The sequence below is a fragment of the Trichosurus vulpecula genome, chromosome 7 (genome assembly GCF_011100635.1).
Source record: "Trichosurus vulpecula isolate mTriVul1 chromosome 7, mTriVul1.pri, whole genome shotgun sequence".
Lineage (NCBI taxonomy): Eukaryota > Metazoa > Chordata > Mammalia > Diprotodontia > Phalangeridae > Trichosurus > Trichosurus vulpecula.
Genome location: NC_050579.1, coordinates 146,354,430 through 146,376,706, shown reverse-complemented (window position 1 = coordinate 146,376,706; position 22,277 = coordinate 146,354,430). Strand labels below are relative to the sequence as shown.

At 39.2% G+C, this 22,277-nt stretch overlaps 1 protein-coding gene across 1 annotated transcript in view; it reads left to right on the top strand.

The window, feature by feature from the left end:
• SLC35F1 (solute carrier family 35 member F1) overlaps positions 1-22,277 on the top strand; it is a 148,522-nt gene that overhangs the window by 95,997 nt on the left and 30,248 nt on the right. Inside the window, exon 7 of the mRNA XM_036768254.1 lies at positions 2,521-2,675. Coding sequence (XP_036624149.1) covers positions 2,521-2,675 — 155 coding nt within the window. The remainder of the gene's footprint in view (positions 1-2,520; positions 2,676-22,277) is intronic.

Sequence of the window (22,277 nt, the reverse complement as noted above, 5' to 3'; positions counted from 1 at the left end):
TTAAGCCATCTGACTAGGCCCTAATCAGAAACATTTACATTTTTCATTTGGAAATGTTAAATTTGATTTGTCTTTATTCTATCCCCATGTCTCCAGACCTACTGAATTTTATTATTTCTTGTGCTTTGAAGACAGAGGAGAGTCTTTTCTTAATGGATTTGTTGGTGGCTTGCATCAGTATTAGTAGGTGGAAAATGACAAATGGATATCTGAATTTTGGTGCAAAGACATAACTACTAGAGATTTCCCAATATGGGGTAGTCACAGAATTCATATGTTGTTGCAGATTAGGGCTGATCAGGCCAGTTCTCTGACAGTTTAGGTTTGAGATGGGAATGAAATGAGACAGTAATAGTGAATTTAACAATGAATAACAGGAGATTTACTTAGCCATAACAATCAAAAGGATATTCATCAGGATATTCAGCAGAGGAACCTTGATGACTCAGATGAACACAGTTCCTGAGACTCAAATGTTGCCCATGGTGGTCCACTATGCAAGCATCAAAGAGGGCATGGCGTTTTGTACTCAGGTGACCCAAAAGCAATATCAGTTATCTGAGCCTTCAGTTCGCTGAGCCAAATAGACTTTGAGGATGATTTCAATACTTTTAATGAAAAGAACTAGTCTACTCTCATGGTAGTTATTTCTCCTACTACTCATATGTATGATTGCAGATATACAAAAAAGCTGTATAGAATGAGAAATTGACCTCTAGCGGATTTTTAAAGCAAGTTTCTTTTCATCTTTATCACCTGTCATCTAGCAGAGCTCACTCAATGAATCACAGAATTTAAGATTTAGAAGGTACCCCAGCAGTGACCTCGTTCATCCCATTCATGAAAAGAATCTCCATTAGACCACACGTGCCAAAGTAGTCAAAACAGATTTTGCTTGAAAATATTAAAGGAGTAGAAGTCTGCAGTTTTTCAAAGTATCTCATTCCACTTTTGGAGAGCTATAATTGTTAAGGTTTTATCATTTGTTTTCTGACATAATGCCTCAATTGGTTTCTTTGTGACTGCCACTCATTGCTCCTGGTTTTGACTTCTGGGGCCTAATAGAACAATTCAATTCCCTTCTCCACAGGACAACCCTTTAAATACTTGAAGGAACCTATTACGCTCGCCTAGAATCTTATCTTCTCCAGACTAAACTTACCCAATTCCTTTAACTGATCCTCATGACAAAAGAGCAAAGATTTACTTCTTTTCCTATAGAAATGGGAATAAATACCATTGCTTCAATGAATTTGGTCTTTGTAGATTATGTTGCTTTTCATACCTAGAAGAGATGCATGGTACCAATCTCATATTCACTTCACAGGCTAATTGAAAAGTCTCATTCCCCAAGAAAGGGACAAATTTATAAGTGGTGAAACTAAGAGCCTTTGACTATAATTTAGTTTTTTAATAACTCAAATAATAAACATTTATTAAGTACCTACTATGTGCTAGACACCATGCTAAGCACTAGATTTATGGCTGATATATACCACTTTAAAATAGAAAGTGCTTTATGTAATGTCTAACTTGACTCTCTCAACAAACCATGTAAGAAAACTCCTATAGGCTCTATTACTCATAAGGAGACTGAAGCTCTGAGAAATGATGTGATTTGCCCATGGTTATATAGTTAGTATGTGCAGGAGGTGGGATTTAATACAGTAGCTGAGATCCCGAGGTAGAAATGACCTTAGAGATCATCTTGTACCCCCCATTTTGCAGATGAAAAGACTGAGGGTAAAAGAGGTTAGTGACTTGCCTGAGGACACGCAGACAGGGAGTAGCAAAGCCGAGATTTGAACCATTCACTCTGGGTTCATTCCACTACACTATACTGACTTCTGAACCAAGTTTTCCTGTCTTCCAGGCTAAGACTCTAACCACTCTTCAGGTATCAGGTGGCCATTCCTTCTTTTCCTCAAATCCAATACACCTTCTTCCATCACCAAGGGTTGTCCTCCTGTGCCTAGAATGTGTTCCCTCCTCCCTTCTATCTCTTAGAATCTCTAGGTTCCTTGAAGACTCAGCACAAATGCCACCTTTTACATAGGTCCTTTCTGATTCCTCTGCTTCTAGTGCCATCCTTCCAAAATTTTTGTATGTGTGTATTTCATATAGATTATTTAATATGTGTGTATTTGTTTCATATAGGTTTCCATATATACATATCTCCCTGGAAAGAATGTAATCTCTTTGAGGGAAGGCACTGTTATGCTTTTATCTTTATATTCTCAGTGGCTGCAAAAAATATATACATGACTTATTATTAGAAGTAGTAAAGAAGTCCTCATTCAGAAATTAACCATTTTAATAGTCAGTCTTGGCTCTGTACTACAAAATAAAGGAAGGAGAGAAACAGGTGGTGGGATGGGGGGAGGAGTTCCTTTTATGGGTGATGGGATAGGTCCTGAGTTTTTCCTCTGTCAGTTTATATCTTTCATGCCTCCTGAATAATACTGTACTCTGGAGAGGGTACCATAGGTCATTCACTCTGCCCTGTGCTTGCTCCCACAGGGCTGTTGTACGTTGGCTTCAGCGCCTGCATGTTTGGCCTGTACAGCTTCATGCCAGTAGTCATAAAGAAAACCAGTGCAACATCTGTCAACCTCAACCTCCTCACTGCAGACCTGTACAGCCTGTTCTGTGGATTGTTTCTCTTCCACTACAAGGTGAGTGGAGCTAGGAACCTTGGGAAGAAGCACTCCGTTGGGTAGATTGCTAGTTGTTGGGAATGAAGCCATCCAGGGAATTTGCCTATCACCTCAGTGATGGATCGCCATATTGGTGATGATGTTTCCTAGGACTTTTCTCCCAAAGCCTAGGTACCACTGCCTTTTTAGACTCTATAAGCAGCAGGTACAAGGACACCAAGAAAGCTCTTGTCTAGATTTTTGGATGTGTAGTGATCTACAATCCCCTCAACCCCCATTTGCTGCTTATTAGTTACCAGGGATGACTTGTAACAGGAGGCAAGAGTGTAATCTTCCTTCCCTCTCTCAAATCACTTTGATACATCCATGGACCCTGATTTCATCAGTGTGGTATGCCTTCCACTGCTACATATAGTATAACCTTGTATACCTTTTCATCCTATGTAAATCCTTTTTATGTTTTCCCACTATCATCCACAGGGGGGCCACCCAAAGCTCTTCTCTTGATTTCTGAATGTATCATCTGGAGACAGGTTCCCTGGAAGAGCCCTTCTTTGCATTGTTTTCGTATTCCAGGAGTACCAGTATAGCATCTGAGATTTCATAGGATCAAAGGATCTAGAGTTAGAAAGAAACTTAGAGATCAGAGGTTCATATACTTAGAGCTGGAGGGGACCTGTGAGGCAGCAGTGTCCCCTTCATTTTTATAGGTGATTTATAACTGAGGACCAGAGTGGTTAAGGGATTTTTGCAGGTTCATGCGGAAGGTAAGATGGGCACCCAAAGTGTTCCTAATTCTAAGGCCAGTCAGGGCTTCTTCCACTATACCACAGTGCCTTAAACCTCACTGCCCCAAAGGGGGACTCTCTTCTGCCCTTAGACTCTGGGTCAGCACCATGTTGTCACCTTGAGAGTGGATGAAGAAAGGTAAAAATGAAATACTAAGACTTAAGTCAGATAGTGTAGGACAGTAGAAAGATCACTGGTTCAGAAGTTAGAGGTGCTAGGTTCAAATGCCAGATGCTTGCTACCTACATGGCTGTGGGCAAGGCAACTTCCCTGGAACACCACATGAGTCAATCATTCCCTGCCTCTCAGATGACCCAGACTGTGTCAGAAATCCATACCTGCCCCTGTCTTCTTAAGTAGCCAGAAGAAGAGACGTGGCATCACTGTGATGCCAAGGATCCAAGGGATTACTATTGCAGGTCTGACAGGGAAGAACTCATTTCATATGCTGGACAGAGCATTGCTGGGCATAGGCTTGAACATCTAAGCAGGTTTGATCCATTAATGTGGCATTATTAGCGTCCCTCAAAAAGTAATACTGTCCTCATAGCTTTGTTTTATAAAGTATCCTAGACACATTAAAGACAGGTGCAAGGGGTATTTTGTGTGTTTCTGAGACAATCATTTCATACTGACATTTGATCACTTTTTCTCAGTATATGCCAGGGAAATTGAATTTAAGTGTATCACATACCATGCTTGCTAATTGTATTTTGTTCAAAACATACTCCTGATTTGGAATGTGACCCTCAAATGACTAGAGTCAGTCAGTAAGCATTTATTAAGCACCTGCGAGTTGTCAGGTTTGTATTGAGGATACAAAGAAAGGCAGACAATATAGTGTTTGGCTTCAAGTAGCTCACAATTTAAAAGAACAGACAACATGCAAATCACTGTGTAAAAACAAAATATGTACGGAACAAATAGGAAATAAATGTCAGAGGGAAAGCACTATAATTAAGAGGGATTGGGAAAGAATTCCTACAGAAGGTGGGACTTTAGCTGAGACTTGATAAAAGCCAATAAGTTTCCAGAGGAGAGGGAGTATTCCAGCCATGGGAGACAGTCAGAAAAAAAAAGCCAGAGATGGAATATCATATTCATGGAAGAGCAAGGGGGCCAATGTACCTGCATCGAAGAGCATGTGGAGGATAATAAGGTATAAGAAGCCTGGAAAGGTATTTGTGGGGATAGGCAGAGTTAGTTATAAGAGCTTTGACCACAAAGAAAGGATTTTAAATTTGATACTGGAGGTGTTAGGGAGCCCCTGGAGTTTATTGAGTATGTGGCTAACATGATCAGACTGGTGATTTAGGCAAGACACTTGGGTGGCTGAGTGGGGGGGTGGAGTGGGAAGGGTCTTGTAGCAGGCTGACCCACCAGCAGGCTATTGCAGTAGATCAGACATAAGGTGATGACAGCAGGCACTAGAGTGATAGCAGTATCAGAGGAGAAGAAGGGGGCATATTCAAGAGATGTTGAAATTGACAGGCCTCAGCCACCAATTGGATATGGAGAGTGAGAGAGAGTGAGAAGGCAAGGATGACACCTAGATTGTGAGCCTGAGGGACTGGGAGGAGGATGGCAGGGGTTGGGGAGAAGAGGAAGATTGTGAACCAGGTGTGGAACTTGTTGAGGAAGCAAGAAGAATGTCCTGAACATCTGTAGACAGCAGCAGGACCGGAAGAACCGATTAGTCCAAGAACTGTACCAGAGAATGATATATATAAAGTGTTATTAATACTACTGTTAGCCAAAAACTGAACCTAAATGCCATGGAAAGAATGGTGGATTTGAAACCAAAGTATCTAGGTTCAAATCCTGGACCTGTGTGTGGCCGTGGACAGTTAATGTCTATTAATTCATTAATGAATGAGAAATTATTATTAAAATGAGGAATCTAATTAATCTCAATCACTTAATCTCTATGAATCTCAGTTTTGCCATCTGTAAAAGGAGAGGATTGTCCTAGTTGATCTCTAAGGGCTTTTCCAACTCTTAATCTATGGTCTTGTGACAAGTACACAACTTCTCCCTTAGCATCTTAGAGCTGGGAGGGGCCTTAGAGATCAGGCAGCTGATAGCACAGGGGATAGTGTACTGAACCTGGAGTCCAGACAACCTGAGTTCAAACTAATTATGTGGTTCTGGGCAAGTCACCGCTGTCTGCCTCAGTTTCCCTATTTGTAAAAAGAGGATAATAATAGTACCTACCTGAAAGGGTTATTGTGAGAATTAAAAAGAGGTTTGTAAAGTGCTCTTCAAATCTTAGAGCTCTACGTAAATGCACGCTGTTCTTAATTGGCACAAAGTCCAACTCCCGTATCTTTTTTGAATTAACTACCTTCATGGGTCTTCCTCACAGCATGTAATTATCAAAAGGATGCTGGATTTGAATTTTAAAAGACCTAGCTTTGAATCCTGGCTCTCATACTTAATATTAATGTTAACTTGTTCAGTCATTTTTCAATTGTGTCTGACTCTTCACAACCCCATTTGGGGTTTTCTTGGCAAAGATACTAGAATGGTTTGCCATCTTTCTCTTTCCAACTCATTTTTTCAGATGAGGAAACTGAGGCAAACAGGGCTAAGCAACTTGCCAAGGGTCAAACAGTTAGGACTGTCTGAGGCTAGATTTGAACTTGGAAAGGTGAGTCTTCCTGACTCCAGGTCCAGCACTCTATGCATATCATGTAATCTCTCTGGGCCTCAGTGCCCTCATCTGTAAAAATGAGGAAGGTTAGTTAGACTAGATGACACCAAGGTTCTTCCAGCTCTATGATTACTTAGCACTTGATTGATCTTGTATTGTCCTCTGCACATTTTCTAGAGAGGCAGCTAGGTGATGGTGGACAGAACTAGGGAAAATGTGAGTTCAAGTGGAACCTCAGACACGAATGACCTTGAGTAAATCACTTAACCTCTGTCTGCTTCAGTTTCCTCAACTGCAAAATGGAGATCTTATAGTAGCACATCTCCCAGGGTTGTTGTAAGGATCAAATGATAATATCTGTTAAGCACTCAGCACGTAATAGGAACTCAATAAATGCTTGTTTCCTTCCTTCTATATATTGAAAATATATATTCCATATATATATATATATATACACAATATACATATATATTATCTACATTACATCTTTATTATATATACATATATGATAAAAAACAAGTTAAAGTTCTGTTCAGTTTTCTATTTTTTAATGCTTTATTTTTAAAAAAATCTATTTCATATCTTATAACCATTTCTGAAGGAACAGACCAGAAGGATAGATGTCTCTATTCAAGCAGTCACTTTTAAAAGTTCTTGAAGACATGGGATCTTAGATCTAGAGCTAGAAAGGACCCAAGAGGCCATCTAGTACAATTCCCTCATTTTATAGATGAGAAAACTGAGGCCATTGGTAGTTAAGTGACTTGCTTGGGGTCATCCAAAGAGTACATGGCACAGTTAGGGTTTGAACCTAGCTCCCCTCAGTCCAAATCCAGCATGATTTCTACTGTACATACTGCCCCTCAAGTCAAAGGAGAGGGAAGTCTTGTTCTAATCCTCTGGTAGAGAGAAAGTAGTAGAATAGGAAAGCCATAAAACACTGAGCTTCCACTACAGGTCACAAAGTTATCCTGTGGGAGTAATGGTTTTATTACGGATAAAGCTCAGCCCTAAAAATATTCCACTTTGGTATACCTATAGCAGTGATCCTCAAATTTTCTGGTCTCCCCACAACACTCTCAAATCTGTATGGGTTATATAAAGTCTTGGTTATTATGAATTTATGAAATTTTACTATTATTATTATTATTTTGACCTTGGGAACCCCCCAAAGGGTCTTTGGGATCCCCAGGAATCCACAGATCATATGTTGGGAACCAGTGCATTATAGTATTCACCCTGCAATATTTATATGCTGCCACCAGGTGGTAGGAGAGAATCACAGTCACCCAGTACTCATCCAAGAGCATTCTAGACAGAAATCAATAAATTTACCCATTAATTTTTATAATAGATTTGTAAGTAATAAAAATGACTTAAAATCTATTGGTAAATAGCGCAGCTTATGAAATTTAACCATTTAGATACAGTAGCAAAAGTTACGTAATGCTAGACCTAAGCTTCTTTTAATATGTTTTGTTTTTACATTTAAAGCATTTACACATTGCCCTGAGGTTTCTCTGAAGACTCTTGTAACAAAGTAAAGCAAGTAAGAAAAACTGACACAATGACCTCATCTCAAAGTACATGCCACATTCTACATCTGTAGAAATGCCTCACCGCACACAGAGCTTCTCTTACTTTGTGTTTTTTTTTTAGTTAATAGAAATCTGTTCTCTCCCTCCATCCCTACCCCATTGAACAAAGAGAAAAATAAAACAAATTCTTTGCAACAAATATTCATATTCAAGCATATATCCAAAAATATATATTTGTAGTATAACAAATATGTAATAGATTTGATATAAATATATCATATAAAAAGCTATATAAATCCACCACCCCTCTCTCAAGAGGTAGATGGTATGTTTCAATGGATCCTTTTAATCATAGGTGGTCATCGTATTGACCATAGTTCTCCCAGCTTTTCAAGTTGCTTATCCAGTGTTGTTATTTTATAAATTATTCTTCTGGTTTTGCTTACTTCACGCTGCCTCAATTGCAATCATTCTTTATCTATCTATTTCCTCATTTCTTACCTCCCTAGTAGTATTCCATCACCTTCATCTTGTACAACTTATTCAGCCCTTCCTCAATTAATGGACATTCTTCTAGTTTTTTGCTACCACAAACAAAAAACTGCTATTTTTGTACATATAGCTCGTTTTCTTTCTTTGTTCTCTTTTGAGTATAGGCCCTTATCATCTGTAACTTCAATATTCACAATGATGTCCAGTCAAACACCCTGGCCTTACAGTTTTCTTGAATCTTATCCCTTCTTCTTCAGCCACACACAAAGGTTATTACAACTTCCACCTCACCATTCCATCGAATTTTTCTACCACCATGATCTTCAATTATGAATTTCTCCTCTCTCAAAACAATCTCCTCTCCTTCTTTCTATCCAATGAGATAATACTGATAAAGTGCTTAGCACATAAGAAGTACTATGTAAATACTTATTCCTCCCCCTACTCCCCCTTCCTCCAAAGCCTATCCATAGCACTATTCTTTCTTGAAATGCAATCTATTATCATCCGTTGTCACACTGGACATCTCCACCTGAAAATCCCAAATGCAGTATATGTAAACGGAACTCATGTTCCCTGCCCCCCAGGAAATCTTCACCTTGTACAAACTCCCCTATTTCAGTTGAAGGTATCAACATCCTTTCAGTCACCCAGGTTTATAATCTCAGAATCATCTTTGACTCTTCCCTTGCCCACACTCAACCAGTTGCCAGGTCTCGTTAACACTACCTCCACATAGTCTACATTTTTCCCCTTCTCTTTACTTACACAACCACACCATGGTTCAGTCTCTCATCATCTCATCTGAACTATTTTAATAGCCTAATTGTTCCCCTTACCTCCTCCTCCAAGTCTCTTTCCTCTCGATCCATCCAAAACAGCTGTCAAAATAATCTCCCTACCCTAGAAGTCAGACCACATCTTTCCCTTGCTCGAACAATTCCAATGGCACCTTATTGCCTCTAAGATAAAGTAAAACTCCTCAGCCTGGCATTAAAGGCCCTCCTCATTCTGGCTCCCACCTACCTTTCTAGACTTATTTCACATTAGTCCCCTTTGTTTACTCTACAATCCAGGCAGAATGGCCTGCCCACTGTTACTCAGGGTTGTCAAGCCATCTTCTACCTCCATGCATTCACACAAACCATCCGCTATTCATAGAATATATTCCTCCCCCATCTTTGCCTTTCAGAATTTTCCTCTTCTTTCAAAGCTCATTTCAGGTGCTACCTTCTTGGCAAAGCCTTCCTCCTGCCCTTAGTTGTTAGTACTGTTTCCTTCCTCAAATATTCTTAGAGTTCAGATGTCCCCTTTGCCCCTGATTCCCTACTTTGTATTGTACTTAACCTGTGCATCTGTTGTGTCCTTGTAATAGAAGGGAAGTTCCTTGAGAGCAAAGAATGTATCCTTTTTTGTCTTTGTACCTACTACAATGACTTGTACATAAAAGGCACTTAATATGTTGAATTATTAAGTTGAATTGTTTGGAGTTGAATTGACTAGATGAAGATGCTCATGTAACACTACACAATGAAACAGCACAGCCCTGGATCTGGAGTCCAAAAATCTGGGTTGGAATCCTGACTCCACTAGTTATCTCTATGACCTTTGTCAAGTCATTCGAACCTCTCTAAATCCTATGACCCTATAAGCAACTTGCTAATGTTAACATTAGAAAAAGCTCCCTGGGAATCTGAATCTACCTACATATGTAATCCTGGCTTATTCTTGTGTTCAACTCATTCAAGGTTAAATTGATTGCAACTTCCTACCCTCCTAGCAGCTTCTCATTTTTAGCACTGATCTGTAGTTTTTCCTTCTAAGTCAGAGAGGATCAGCAAGAGAAGGAGAGATGAGGCCCTTTTTCAAAGCATTCATGCTTTTGAATTCATTTTCTGCAGTAAATATCTGACTATTTCTCAAGTGAGAAGAGATTTACTTTATTCTCTCTCACAGACACCAGTATCTATTCTAGTTACCATCACTTTTTCTGCAACTATAAGACACTGTATTTTCAGCACGGCATTTGGCTTATTGAATGGTTATGCTCTAACTGGTTTTTCTGATGAAAATGAAAAGTTGAAAAGTTTAAGGTGTTCAGTTTCTGGCAGTGTCTTAGAGTCTAAAATTTTCCCTATTATGGAAACATACAAAAAAATCAGGAGATATACTTGTAGTTTTTTAAATCCATGATTGTCTCAAAAATTGTTCCAAAAATAGGCTTAAGGGACATCTGTTTTTCTGTTGTTTTTTTACTTAGTTTAGGTTTACCATCACTGACAGTGATACTCTGTTCTGTCACCCATTCATTAATTTGTTTCCTTGGAGCAAACTGTCCCTACAATATTAGAGAAGGGCACTTTGAGGGGTGAGGGCCACTGTTCCAGAGATAAAGTTTTCCTAGCCTAAATTAAATGACTAAATGAAGTTCTCTTGTCTAAGATTGATTATTCATTTTGTGTTGTTTTCCACTTGTGGAAAATCCATTCTATCCCCAGCCAAATTGGGCCTGCCCTGTTCTTGGAACTTATCAACACATTGACCAGTCTCTCATTTCCCATCCCTGGGAAGTAAATGGCCTGGTTCTAAATTAGAATCATCTGAAAGGTATAGTGCTCCTTGAAGACTATCATTTTATGAGACTTTCAAGAAACAGTTAGATTTTTTTTCTTATGCTACAAGTTTTATCACCTGGCAGTGATATTGAACTCAGAGCAGTAAATCTATAAGAAATCCATGGAAAGAACAGGAAATGAGCTTTACTGGGCTTTAGAGACTCCAAAATCAAATGTAGAGAGATTTACATTGAAGCTTTTTTACTTTTATATGTCATCTTCTAGCCAAGAACCTTGGCAATTACTATAGACAAGCCCATCAAGACAACACTGGCTAGAGAATGCACATAGATCACTTGAAGAATCCCTGTTTTCTGTCTGTACAGTCCCACAGTATAGGTTTATATAGACACTATGCTTACTTAATCTAATGTAAATAGAGTTCTCTCAAAATGCTTCATTGTAGCTTGCCACCTAGGTTAACAGAACAGGTCCTACCAAGATAACAAAGTCTGTTCCCAGGACTATCCTAGCTAAGTGTCTCTGGTTAGCAAAAGGTTGGCCACCAGATAGTGTTTGTCCTTCATTTTCAAAGAGGACCATGGCATCAGGGAAATGATGACATGACTTGCAGTTGACTTTGATTTGAGTGAGGGAGGGCTGTGCAAAGTCACCAGTCTCACTTTCTCCTCCAGAGCCATCTGGATCCAGTGACCAGATATTCATCAGGATGCCTGGAGATGACCCAGGATGCAAAGGGCCCTGGCCCTTTTAGGCTAAGGCCTTTTCATGTATTCACTTAGAGTAAGGTATAGCCCATTCAGTGAATAGGCCTCTTTAAGAAGTAAGTCAAGGGATGGCCCCTTTAATTAGAAAAAACAAGCTGGGAGGGGAAGACCCTCAGGGTTGCTGTTCCAAAGAGAAACTGTTACCATTGACATTTGCTCTAAACCTGGAGGACCCAAAATACAGCCATTAAGTGGAGCTTAGGCAGGGACCTATTGTGATCCAATCTATGAGCTTCAGAGTGAACTGGGTTTAAGGTTTTGTGTGTGTGTGTGTGTGTGTGTGTGGTGTGTGTGTGTGTGTGAGAGAGAGAGAAGGAGGGAGGGAGTAAGAGAGAAAAGGAAGAAGGGAGGAAGGGAGGAAGAAAGGAAAAAGAAAAGAAAAGAAATCTAGCCAGTAAACCCCCAGTTAAGTGGGCAGCTTCTGGCCATGAAAATTTACCTTCCTTTGGAGAGGAGAGGGAGAGGGAAACAGAGGAGAAACTGAGTTACCCAACTAGCTGGGTCTCCATTCATAGCAATTCATGAAAATATCTACTAAGCCAGGCTTTGCATAGGTTAAAGAATCATTGAATTCACAAATGTTGTCAAGATCACTTCTACAGTATGGATCTTATGAGAAAAGAATGAGTTAGGGAAACAGTATAGTACACCTTCACAAGAGAAATTGATTTGAAGTCAGAAGACCAAATTTGAATCTCAGCCATGCCATTTAACTACATGGCACCCAGGGCAAATCACTCTGCATGGGAATCTGTGTCTTTATCTGTTAAAAAAAAATGGGGACCAGAGTGGGAACTAGACAGCCTATAAAGTCCCTTCTAGCTCTAAATCTATTAATCGAGTTGGGGGAACAACTTCAAGTCTTTGATGCTGAAAAGAATTAAATGTCTATATATCTTATGCTACATCTAGCTTATCAAATTTTAAAATAAAAGAAATTCCTTTTTTCTACTTCACCCTTGGTGGGAAGTGTATATACATACTCTAGTGTTAGGGAGATTTTTAAATTTTGAATCAGACCTATGATTTCATTGGCTTAGATAGGTGTTGTTTGTCCTTCATGCTGAAAGAGAACCAAAATCACATGATGATGTCAGGTCAGTGTACAGTGTGTACAGCTGTGGCTGATCACACCAATAGAAGCTCAGAAGGCTCTACTCCAGGTCAGGCACAAATAGTCCATATGATCATGGGAGGGAATGGGTATATAAGTAAGATAGGTAGATGACACACAGGAAGAACAAGCATATTTTAAGGGCCTACATAGAATATGCTCAGTGGAGAACACAAATAAAAGGCAACCTATCAGTCCCTATCTTGAAGCAGTTAAAAGAAGGTGGACAAAAGGGAAGAATGAATAGGGAAATCCTCACGAATAAACTATGATGGAAGCTTAAGTAAACTCCCTCCATACTTGAAGGTCTTACTAGAGTGTTATTTGAGAGCACTTAGAAGTTAAGGGACTTACCCAGAAACACCCAGACTGTGTATATGTATGAGTGGCAGTGACCCAGGCTGTCATGATTCCACGTCTAGCCCTCTCTACATTGTTCCATAATGCTTCCAGTAAGAGATAATGGACTTAAAGTATACTGCCTCCATCCTGAACTTTAGCCAGGAGTGATATAATCCTTTCCTTGTATTCACTGCTCAGAGACAGCAATACATCTGCCTTCCATTTCTTACCTAGCCATATTCTGACCCTTAATCCTGCTTCTAGCATCACGAACTGTATAGCTGGCCTCAACGATTTTGGTAACTTAATTATATTAATTAATTAAATATAGAAAGTGTTCTGTCTTCATATGGCTCTATCCCATTCTCTAAACTGGGGTGGGGGTGGGGGAACACCTGCAGTCTCAAGGTGACATGTGGCCCTCAAGTGCAGCCCTTTGACTGACTCCAAATGAGGGCTGCACTTGAGGACCTAGAGAGCCACATGTCACCTTGAGGCCGCAGGTTCCCCACCCTGGCACCAATAAGCCAACTTAAAACTCAATCCTTTAATATACAAATTGGGAAGTCCCTAAATTTTGGCAAAGGAGGAGGAGAAATTAATAATAATAATAATCCAGGAATTGATTATTCAAGTAAAACAATCAAATTTCTCCACTAACATGGCACCGTCCTGCCCTTTCATTCAAAATAATTCACCTTTTTAGAAAGAGGTTGTTTCAACAATCTGGCTAGCAGCTGTTGTGGGGGTGAAGAACCAATGGAAGCCCAACAACAAGCATGCTACCAGCACACTGCAAAAGCCCAGGTTCTTTTCATCTGCTTTACTAAGGAAAGCAACGTTAAGGGGTTGACAAGTTTACTTTAATTCAGCATACAAATACCATTCACTGAGTTCAGGGGGAAGATCCAGCACCCTGAACTTCAGAGCAAAGTACAAACAAATTACAAGCATCGACAGACCAAATACAGTTCATAGTTAGCAACATCTAAGTTCAGCCTGGGAGCTCATAACAAGGGCTGGCCCAGAGTCACTCGCGCCGCCACTGCTGTGGGTAAGAACTCCGAAAAAGAGAAAGCCAACCCCTGGTTTTATATCTTTTTCAGGGTCAAGGGTGAGTCACACATGCAACTTACCCATGTGACCTAGAATCGTCACAAAGAGGTGACTTAAACCCACATGGTCTAAAAGCCTCTGATGTCCCAAACATGTCACTCAAACTCATGTGTAAACTAGGCCCTCCCCTGAGGCAAGGAGGTCACCAAGGACTGCCAAATGTAATCAAGGAAACAAAGGCCAAATTCTTCAAGGGCACTTGGTTGAACTGAATGCTAAGAGCCCATTTTGTTTACCAACACAGAGGTAGAAGTCAATATTCCATCTTGCCTCGATATCATTAAGGAAGGTAACTGACTTAAAACTCTCTATTACCTTGTCCACAATTCAGTGTCATTGCCTAGGTGCTTAAATAGCCATGGTTGAGAAAAGTAGAAAAGATTTTTGCTTTAATTGTATTCATTTAAAGTGAAAGCACCAAATCATAAAGACTTACTTGTTTCTCCTTAGGCTCCCCAGAAGCATGCCACTTAGTGAACCAGCATGGTGGTTCCAACTTAAGAGTAGTTTGATTTCATTGGATCTCCCACTTGAACTGTAATATCTAAGGAGAAAGAGGTCTTCATGACAAATTCAATTGTCACATTCATTTTGTTATGCAGATACTCACTTCTGACAAAAGAGAAGCCACCTGTCCCCTGCAAAGAATTTCCGGTTTTCTGGAAAACGTAATTAACCCAAGATTTTTAGCATTTCAGCAGTGTTCATTTTCATCAGGAAACTTTCTGCATGTTTCATTTTCTTCATTTTTGCTAAATCTTTTTTTTTCTTTCAGATACTATGAGTGATTTGTTAATCTAAAGATTTTCTAATATTCTCCACTCCCTTGGCCAGGAATTTTGGCTATACACTTTGCTATCAAGTCCAGAGACATCATATTCTATCATTTGTCATTGTGCCAAGCACTCTAAATTGTATTCCACACTGACAAGCTCATCCTACTATTTGTTACATAGGATTTGGCAGTGAAAATTCAATTGCCTGGAACAGGGCAGTAGTTTTATTAAAATATTATGCACTGAATTTGAAAGGCCATAATTCTTGAGTTACAAATCCGAATGGCAGAGACAACAACAGAAAAAGAGACCCATAAATGCAAAGGATGAAAAGTCAACCAATTCTGAAAGGGAATAGACTAAAGGCTCTAAATATAGCTAATGTGGTACACAAATAACAATCTCCAGTCTTTATCATCTTGGACACTCCTTAGATTTCATAGGTGTGGGCACTTTTTGCTGATGAATTGGCATCCAAGAATTCCCATAAATCCCTTGTAGAGTAATAATTCATTAAATCTGTCAACAAAAGTTATGATAGCTGTATAATAAGACATTGCACTAGGCTCTGAGTGTGCACCCAATATGATCTGCTTGTTTTCGTATATTATCAATACAGCACTAACCTATCTTTTTCTTGTCTCTCCTCAATACTTTATGACTTAATCACCTCCTTTTTCCAGTCATCCATGTCCTTAATGACATATTTTATTCCATTTCTTGCACAGAAGTCATCATTGGCCATATCTTATCATTAGAGTCACCTACAATTTTGGTTCTTCCAAGATAGTGGTTAAAGAAAGGGCTCCCCATAGCAAGGGGTCTTTATAGCACTCAACAGTTTAGAGCCATACCTGTCCTGACTTGTAAACCCCATAATTCTCATGCTAAAATTGCTTACATTTGTCACAAAATCTCACTCTTCTTGATCTTGGGTGCTATTTTGTGGGTTGCTACTGAATAAAATTCTAAGCAATTTGTGGAATTGTAGGAAGTAAAAGCCAGAAGGGGCATAGCTCTAATCTGTTCAGTCCCATGAGCACCCCTTAATTCTCAGGGCACTGCTACCTTCCCCTACTTGCTGATAGCCATGTGAAAAATCTGCTGCACTTTCTATTTTAAAGGGGCTATTTTTAAAAGGCTGTAGCCTTTGTGCATGTGCTACCCTTGTACATAAATGTAACTATAAATGGAAGATTTCAGAACTGATGCTTAGACGCCCACTGCCTTTTTTCATATTTATCACAGGCTTGCTTACTCAACACTAGAAATGCTAATGGGAGAATTGAGGGAATTATAACTAAAGTCCAAAGGCCTTTCACCTACAAATATCCAAGAGAAAGAGGTATAAGTACCTTTGGCCTGGATTTTCTGCATCCCTCACAAGCATCTCTCAGACAAACCTTTTGAGCCACTTCCATCGTCCAGAAGAGAGACACAGAGATGTTAGAGGTGACATTGTGAGGCTAAATTGCAATTAGATCCTGACTGAATTCTACCACCTCTCCCCTCTCATGATCTCAATGCTGCCCTAGCAGCCTTTCCTATCTCTATGAAAGCCAATCAGATTACTGAGCTACAGACCTTAAACAAGTGTTCAGGCCTCATAGAAGGATTCTAGATTGTAAAGAAATATTGACAAAAAAAAACCGTGTGGAACTATTCACCTTTATGTCCTGTTTGAGTCTACAAAGATGGGTTTAGAACCCTATATGTGAGGCTCCACCATGTGAATGGAGCAAAACTGCATATAAATATTGATTAAGAGATAACAATAGTGTATTCTTCAGTGTTAACAGAGAAATAGGAAAAATGCCCAAGTAAAACAAGGTTATCCCTTTGTTTTTATTATTATCATAATGTTATAGCTATTTTGCAGCTAACAAAACTGTCTATCCCCTTTAAAATTCCAAATACTTATTTATAGTCATCTAGCTACTTCTGTTATTTGGTTGTAAGTTATCTTTTAAGGTCTCAAATTCTGACTGAGAACTATATCTAGGATAGGAATTTTTCTGTTAGCTTCCCCTCAGATTTATTCCTGAAAATGATGTCAGGAAGTCCAAATTACACAGAAGGAGGGACAGTGTTCTACAGTCACTGTGTGATGTTCTCAGCAGGACTGTCTTTCCTTTGAAACTTTCATGCCAAATGCCCCATAAAAAATGGATAATTTTGTTCTGAAATGGAAGGTTTGAGGTAACTTAAATAGCAAAAAATCTAGTAAAACTTTCAGCAGAATTTTATAAATCAAAGATAGTCCTTAAGTCTGTGTCATCAGTTTTGACAGGACTTTTCCAGGAAATTTTTAAGGGAGAACCTATCAAGCTCTTGAGAAATTACATCCTTTTAGAACCTATCTTGGCAAAATTAAAATAATTGGCTAAAAAGTGAAAATGTTAGTCTTTACAAGTCTTAAGCTCCTGGTTCTTTGACTAAGTCAAATGTTTATTTTGGTATTATGAAGACATGGTCTTTGGAACATCTTCAAAGAAATTTATACACAAACATATACATACTATACACTGCATGTTTATGTATGTATGTACCTAAGAATATTTATGGAATACTATTACTTTCTGTGATGACACACACACATAAATTGAATCTGAGTTTTCTGAGATTGTACAACCCCTTTACTTTCTGTCAAAGCCATCTTATACTCAGATTTATTATTCATAAATCATCAACCAGTTAATTATGAAAAAAATTACTCCTGGCAATAAAAATGAGCATGCTGTGTAATAGACCATAACAGTCCCCTCTAAGTTAGTCGCAAGCCTTCAACACCAAGAAATAACTATGTCATATGCTACTCATGTCATAAAGATTGGTCATAAAGGCTGCTAAAGGCTAAAAATGATTTTATAAATTGCCTGCATTTTCATGTCTGTGGACGTTGTTTCAAAAGACTAATCTAAATTATTGAAGAACTTTAGAATATGCCATCTCTAGGTTTAAGTGATTAAAAAAACCATTTGTGTTCATCTTTGGTCTGAGGATGTCTGCCGCATGTGCCCAGTGTAATGTGCCATCCTATATGGGTATCATCATTAAGATCAGTTTGTCCATTCATCTGGCTCTATCAGATAAAAAGAAAACGTAACCAATAAACCAACTAAAACAACAAACATGCCCTAAATAATGGCCCCTGCCTGAGCTGGAAGGACGGAGGAATGGATCAAGCAGTTGTTAGTGCTGTTGAGTCATTTCATTCATAACCCACTCTTTGTGACCTCATTTGGGGTTTTCTTGGCAAAGTGGTTTGCTATTTCCTTCTTCAGATTATTTTAGAGATGAGGAAACTGAGGCAAACAGGGTTAAATAACTTGCCCAGATAGGAAAAGTCTGAGGCCAAATTTGAACTTAGGTCTTCCTGACGCCAGGCCTGGCACTCTACCCACTGTGCCACCTACCTGCCCCAAGCAGTTATATCAGAAGTTAAAAAAAAAAAGCAAGTAAGGCATCCGTAACCACAATGCTGCTTGCTGCTACTGTGGCTATGCAGGGCCAACAACACCAGCACACAGAAGGGCTGCTAGCAAAGGTCCTTTGATCTGCTTTTCTAAGGAAAGCAACTTTAAGGGGTTAACAATCTTATCTTAATTAAACATACATATATCGTTCACTTAGTACAGGGGGAAAAGCCAGCCCCCTGAACTTCAGGAAGTATACAAACAGAAATCACAAGCATGCATTATATAAACAGAACAAACACACATTGAAATGGACAGACTTCTAGCTGTCTGACCAGGGAATTACATAGTTACCAGAGAGGGAGGCACCAACATCTGGATTTTCAAAGCTGGGGGGTGGGGGAGGATGGAGAGGGACTCCAACTGCTACCCAGAGTCTTTAATGGCCAAATCGCCAACACTCTTCCAATGAGTGTGCCCCCAAAGGCAAACCGCTAACCTCTGAGTATATATACACTTCTTCAGGGTCAAAAGTCTTCACAACCATGCGACTCAAACCCATGTGAACTAGTCCTTCCCTTGACATAAGCAGGTCATGGAAGACTCCCGATTCAATCAAAGATTCCTTAGTGCTGAGAAGGACTCCAGAACAAAGACGACAAAAGGGTCCCACCTTGCTTGCCATTACATTTGAAAGGCAAGACTCATTAAAGGCACTTGATGGCCTTAGCATTCCAAAAGAGTAGAACAGCAAAAAAAGTCCTACCCCAATTACCCTAATAGCATCACAAGGTAATGAGAGGCTTCCTCCACACTTTCAGACAGGGAGGCTCAGAAGTTGGTAACCTGTGGCCTTCCGGGTCCTTGGTTGAGTTCTTTTGACTGAGTCAAGGTTTTACAGAACAAATCCTTTTATTAATGGGAATTGTTCTGTAAAGTTTGGATTCAGTCAAAGGGCCACCCCCAAGGACCTAGAGGGCCACATGTGGCCTTGAGGCTACAGGTTCCCCACCCCTGGAATGTACTTTAGGGATGGCAATTATCATTACTAAATTCTTTTCTCCTATGGCCCCAAAGTTATAGTCTTTCAAATGAAATTGTGATATTATATTGTATATTGAACGTTTTGAAGGAAATTAGTCCTTTTCTATAAGAGATCTTTGTAACACTTGGTTATTTCTTTTCCCATTTCCCTACCCAAATACATATATTCTCTTTGCCTTCTCCCCTACTCTCTCTTCCTATCTCTACATAAATGTGTGTGTGAGAGAGAATTTATGTTTATACATGTATATATGCACACACGTGTGCATAGGTATTTATTTTTTTTTGTATATATTTTAAACATTTAAAAATATTGTACAGCTCTGAGGAAGAGAAGTTGTGATTTTCCTGTATTAGGGCAGCTCATTTTTAAAGCCTTAAAAGAAAATTATCACCTGGGCGAATTGTACTAGCAAGACAGTTCAATGTGAATTGAGAAGAAAAACCAAGCAGAGTTCTCAAGGACTAGATTACTTATCACAGAGTAGAATACTGATGAACTTGCAAGCACTCACTGGGAAATGGCTGAAGAAAAGCTTGCTTGATCGAGAAATGCATTTTTAACTGCCTGCTTTGGTCTGAGGCTGGAACCAGACCATAATACTCTTTGGGAATATACATCTCACTCATTGATTTTACTTCCTTTCTTCTGTACCTTTTTCCGGTATATATTAGAGAAGAAAATATAGAATTCCAATATGAAAGGAGAGTTTATATATCATCTTGCCGAAGGGTCTATTCTCTTCTTTCGTCATAATATCTAATGATGATTGTTCATTTCTGCAGACTGAAAAAGAGCAGCTTCCAAGTTCGTCAATAATCCATTAAGCTTGTCTTAAGCTATGTTTGGGTGCTGGTGATGGTGAAGTCCAACTCTTCGTGACCCCATCGGGGGTTTTCTTGGCAAAGATACAAAAGTGGTTTACCATCTCCTTCTCCAGCTCATTTTCCAGCGAGGAAACTGAGGCAAAGAGGGCTAAGTGACTTGCCCAAGGCCACAGAGTTAGGACTGTCTGAGGTCAGATCTGAGCTCAGGAAGAGGAGTCTTCCTGACTCCAGGCCCAACACTCTATCCGGTGTACTATCTAGCTGCCCTGTTCAGATGGTAGAGGCATCCTTAATCTGTATAGAGGAAATTCTCCAGTACATAGGTTGTTTTTGAACAATGTGAATGTAGTCTATATGGCAGAAGAAAAAGCAAAATCTCTTCACCTGACAGAGAGAAAGTAGGAGGTTATTCCCTAGTGAAAGTTTACAGTTTCATCAGAAATAGAGGTAGAGAGGGACATCTGAGGTCAAATCCAGCCTCAGACACTAACTAGCTATGTGACCTTGGACAAGTCATTTAACCTCTGATTGCATCAGTTTCCTCATGTGCAAAATGAAGACAATAATATCATCACCTACCTTACAAAGTTGTTGTGAGGATCAAAGGAGGTTTTTTTATATATATATTCATATATATATATTCATATATATATATTCATATATAGTCATATATATATTCACATATATATTCACATATATATATATATGAAAAGTGCCTTGCAAACCTTAAAGGGATCTAGAAATGCTAGCTAGCATTATTAAGGGATGATCCAAGGTCACCTACATTGTGTCAAAGGAAAAATTTGAACCCATGCTCTCTGCCTCCAAAGCCAGTGCTCTTCCCACATTAATCACAGTAATAGCATTTTTAGAGTGTTTTAAGGTTTACAACGTATATTGCAATTATCTCATTGAGCCTAACAACCTTGGGAGGTAGGTGATATAATTATCTCCATCTTGCATATAAGAAAACTGAGGCAGACAGAGGTTAAATGGCTTTCCCAGGGTCACACAGCTTGTCAAGTATCTGAGGCTGAATTTGAACTCAGGTATTCCTGGTTTCAGGTCCAGAACTCCATCTTCTATAGCATATAGCTGCTTCTACCACAATGTGTCCTTTGCTGGAAGGAGGCATAATTTCAAATGAGATCATATATTTGAAAGGGTTTTGGGGGGGGGGGCGGAATATACACACACACACAGAGAGAGCACAGTTTTCATAACCAGTTTAAAATTTGTATCCTTCTGAGTTCTACTTGGAATTGTTAATTCTCCCAATACTAGGGAAGGGGGCAAAAGAGAATTTCATGGTGGAATTTTTGGTGCTGACCCAGGGACAAGATTCTAATGTCTGAGGAGCAACTTCACATTTAGCTTTTCACTGATGCAAATACAGTCAGTTCCTCTATAATACATGCTCTGAGAATGCAGATGTGTTGTAACACAAATGATTTATTAGGCAACAGAGGGTATAATTCAAATTTTTAGTTTCTTCCTGAGAAATAGTGAGAACTCAGAAAACTGCCCCACTTCACAATAATTCACAAGTTGTAATTGTTCCTACTCTCACAAGCATATTTCAGGTCTTTTTCAAGGTCAAGTTCATATTTGTTATATATTTTCTGGTATAGTAGAAACTGAGGGCAGAAGAGGGTTGGGTCTATACTACCCTTCCACCACCTTTTGTCCTGGTTGAGATGCCCAGAGGCCCAGTTTTTGCTGGCCCAAGTTGCAAAAGACTTTGCCTGCCTAGCCCAAGGCCAGGGATGCTGCCACTACTTATTGTACTATTTTTCTATTTCTTAACCATTTAATATGAATTAAACTGTGCTATCATTTTAATTAGGGTGCTACCTTTTTATTGTGCCACTGATGAAGCTTCTTAACATTGTGCCCCTGACCCCTTTTTCCTCACAGGTTTGTAGGCTTTATCATGTGATTTTACATAGTGTTGGAACATTTTGAGAAAGCATATGCCACATTAGAGCAGAACCAACTATACGTGATACTGACATTGATGGGAATCTTGGTGTAAATTCCCATTCACAAAAGAGGAAAATAATAACTCAAATTTATATGGGAGTTTATAGTTTGCAGTACTTTCTTCCAATAACGAGAATGAAACAGAGAGATATTAGGACATGCAGACACATCTAATTAGTAGTGAAA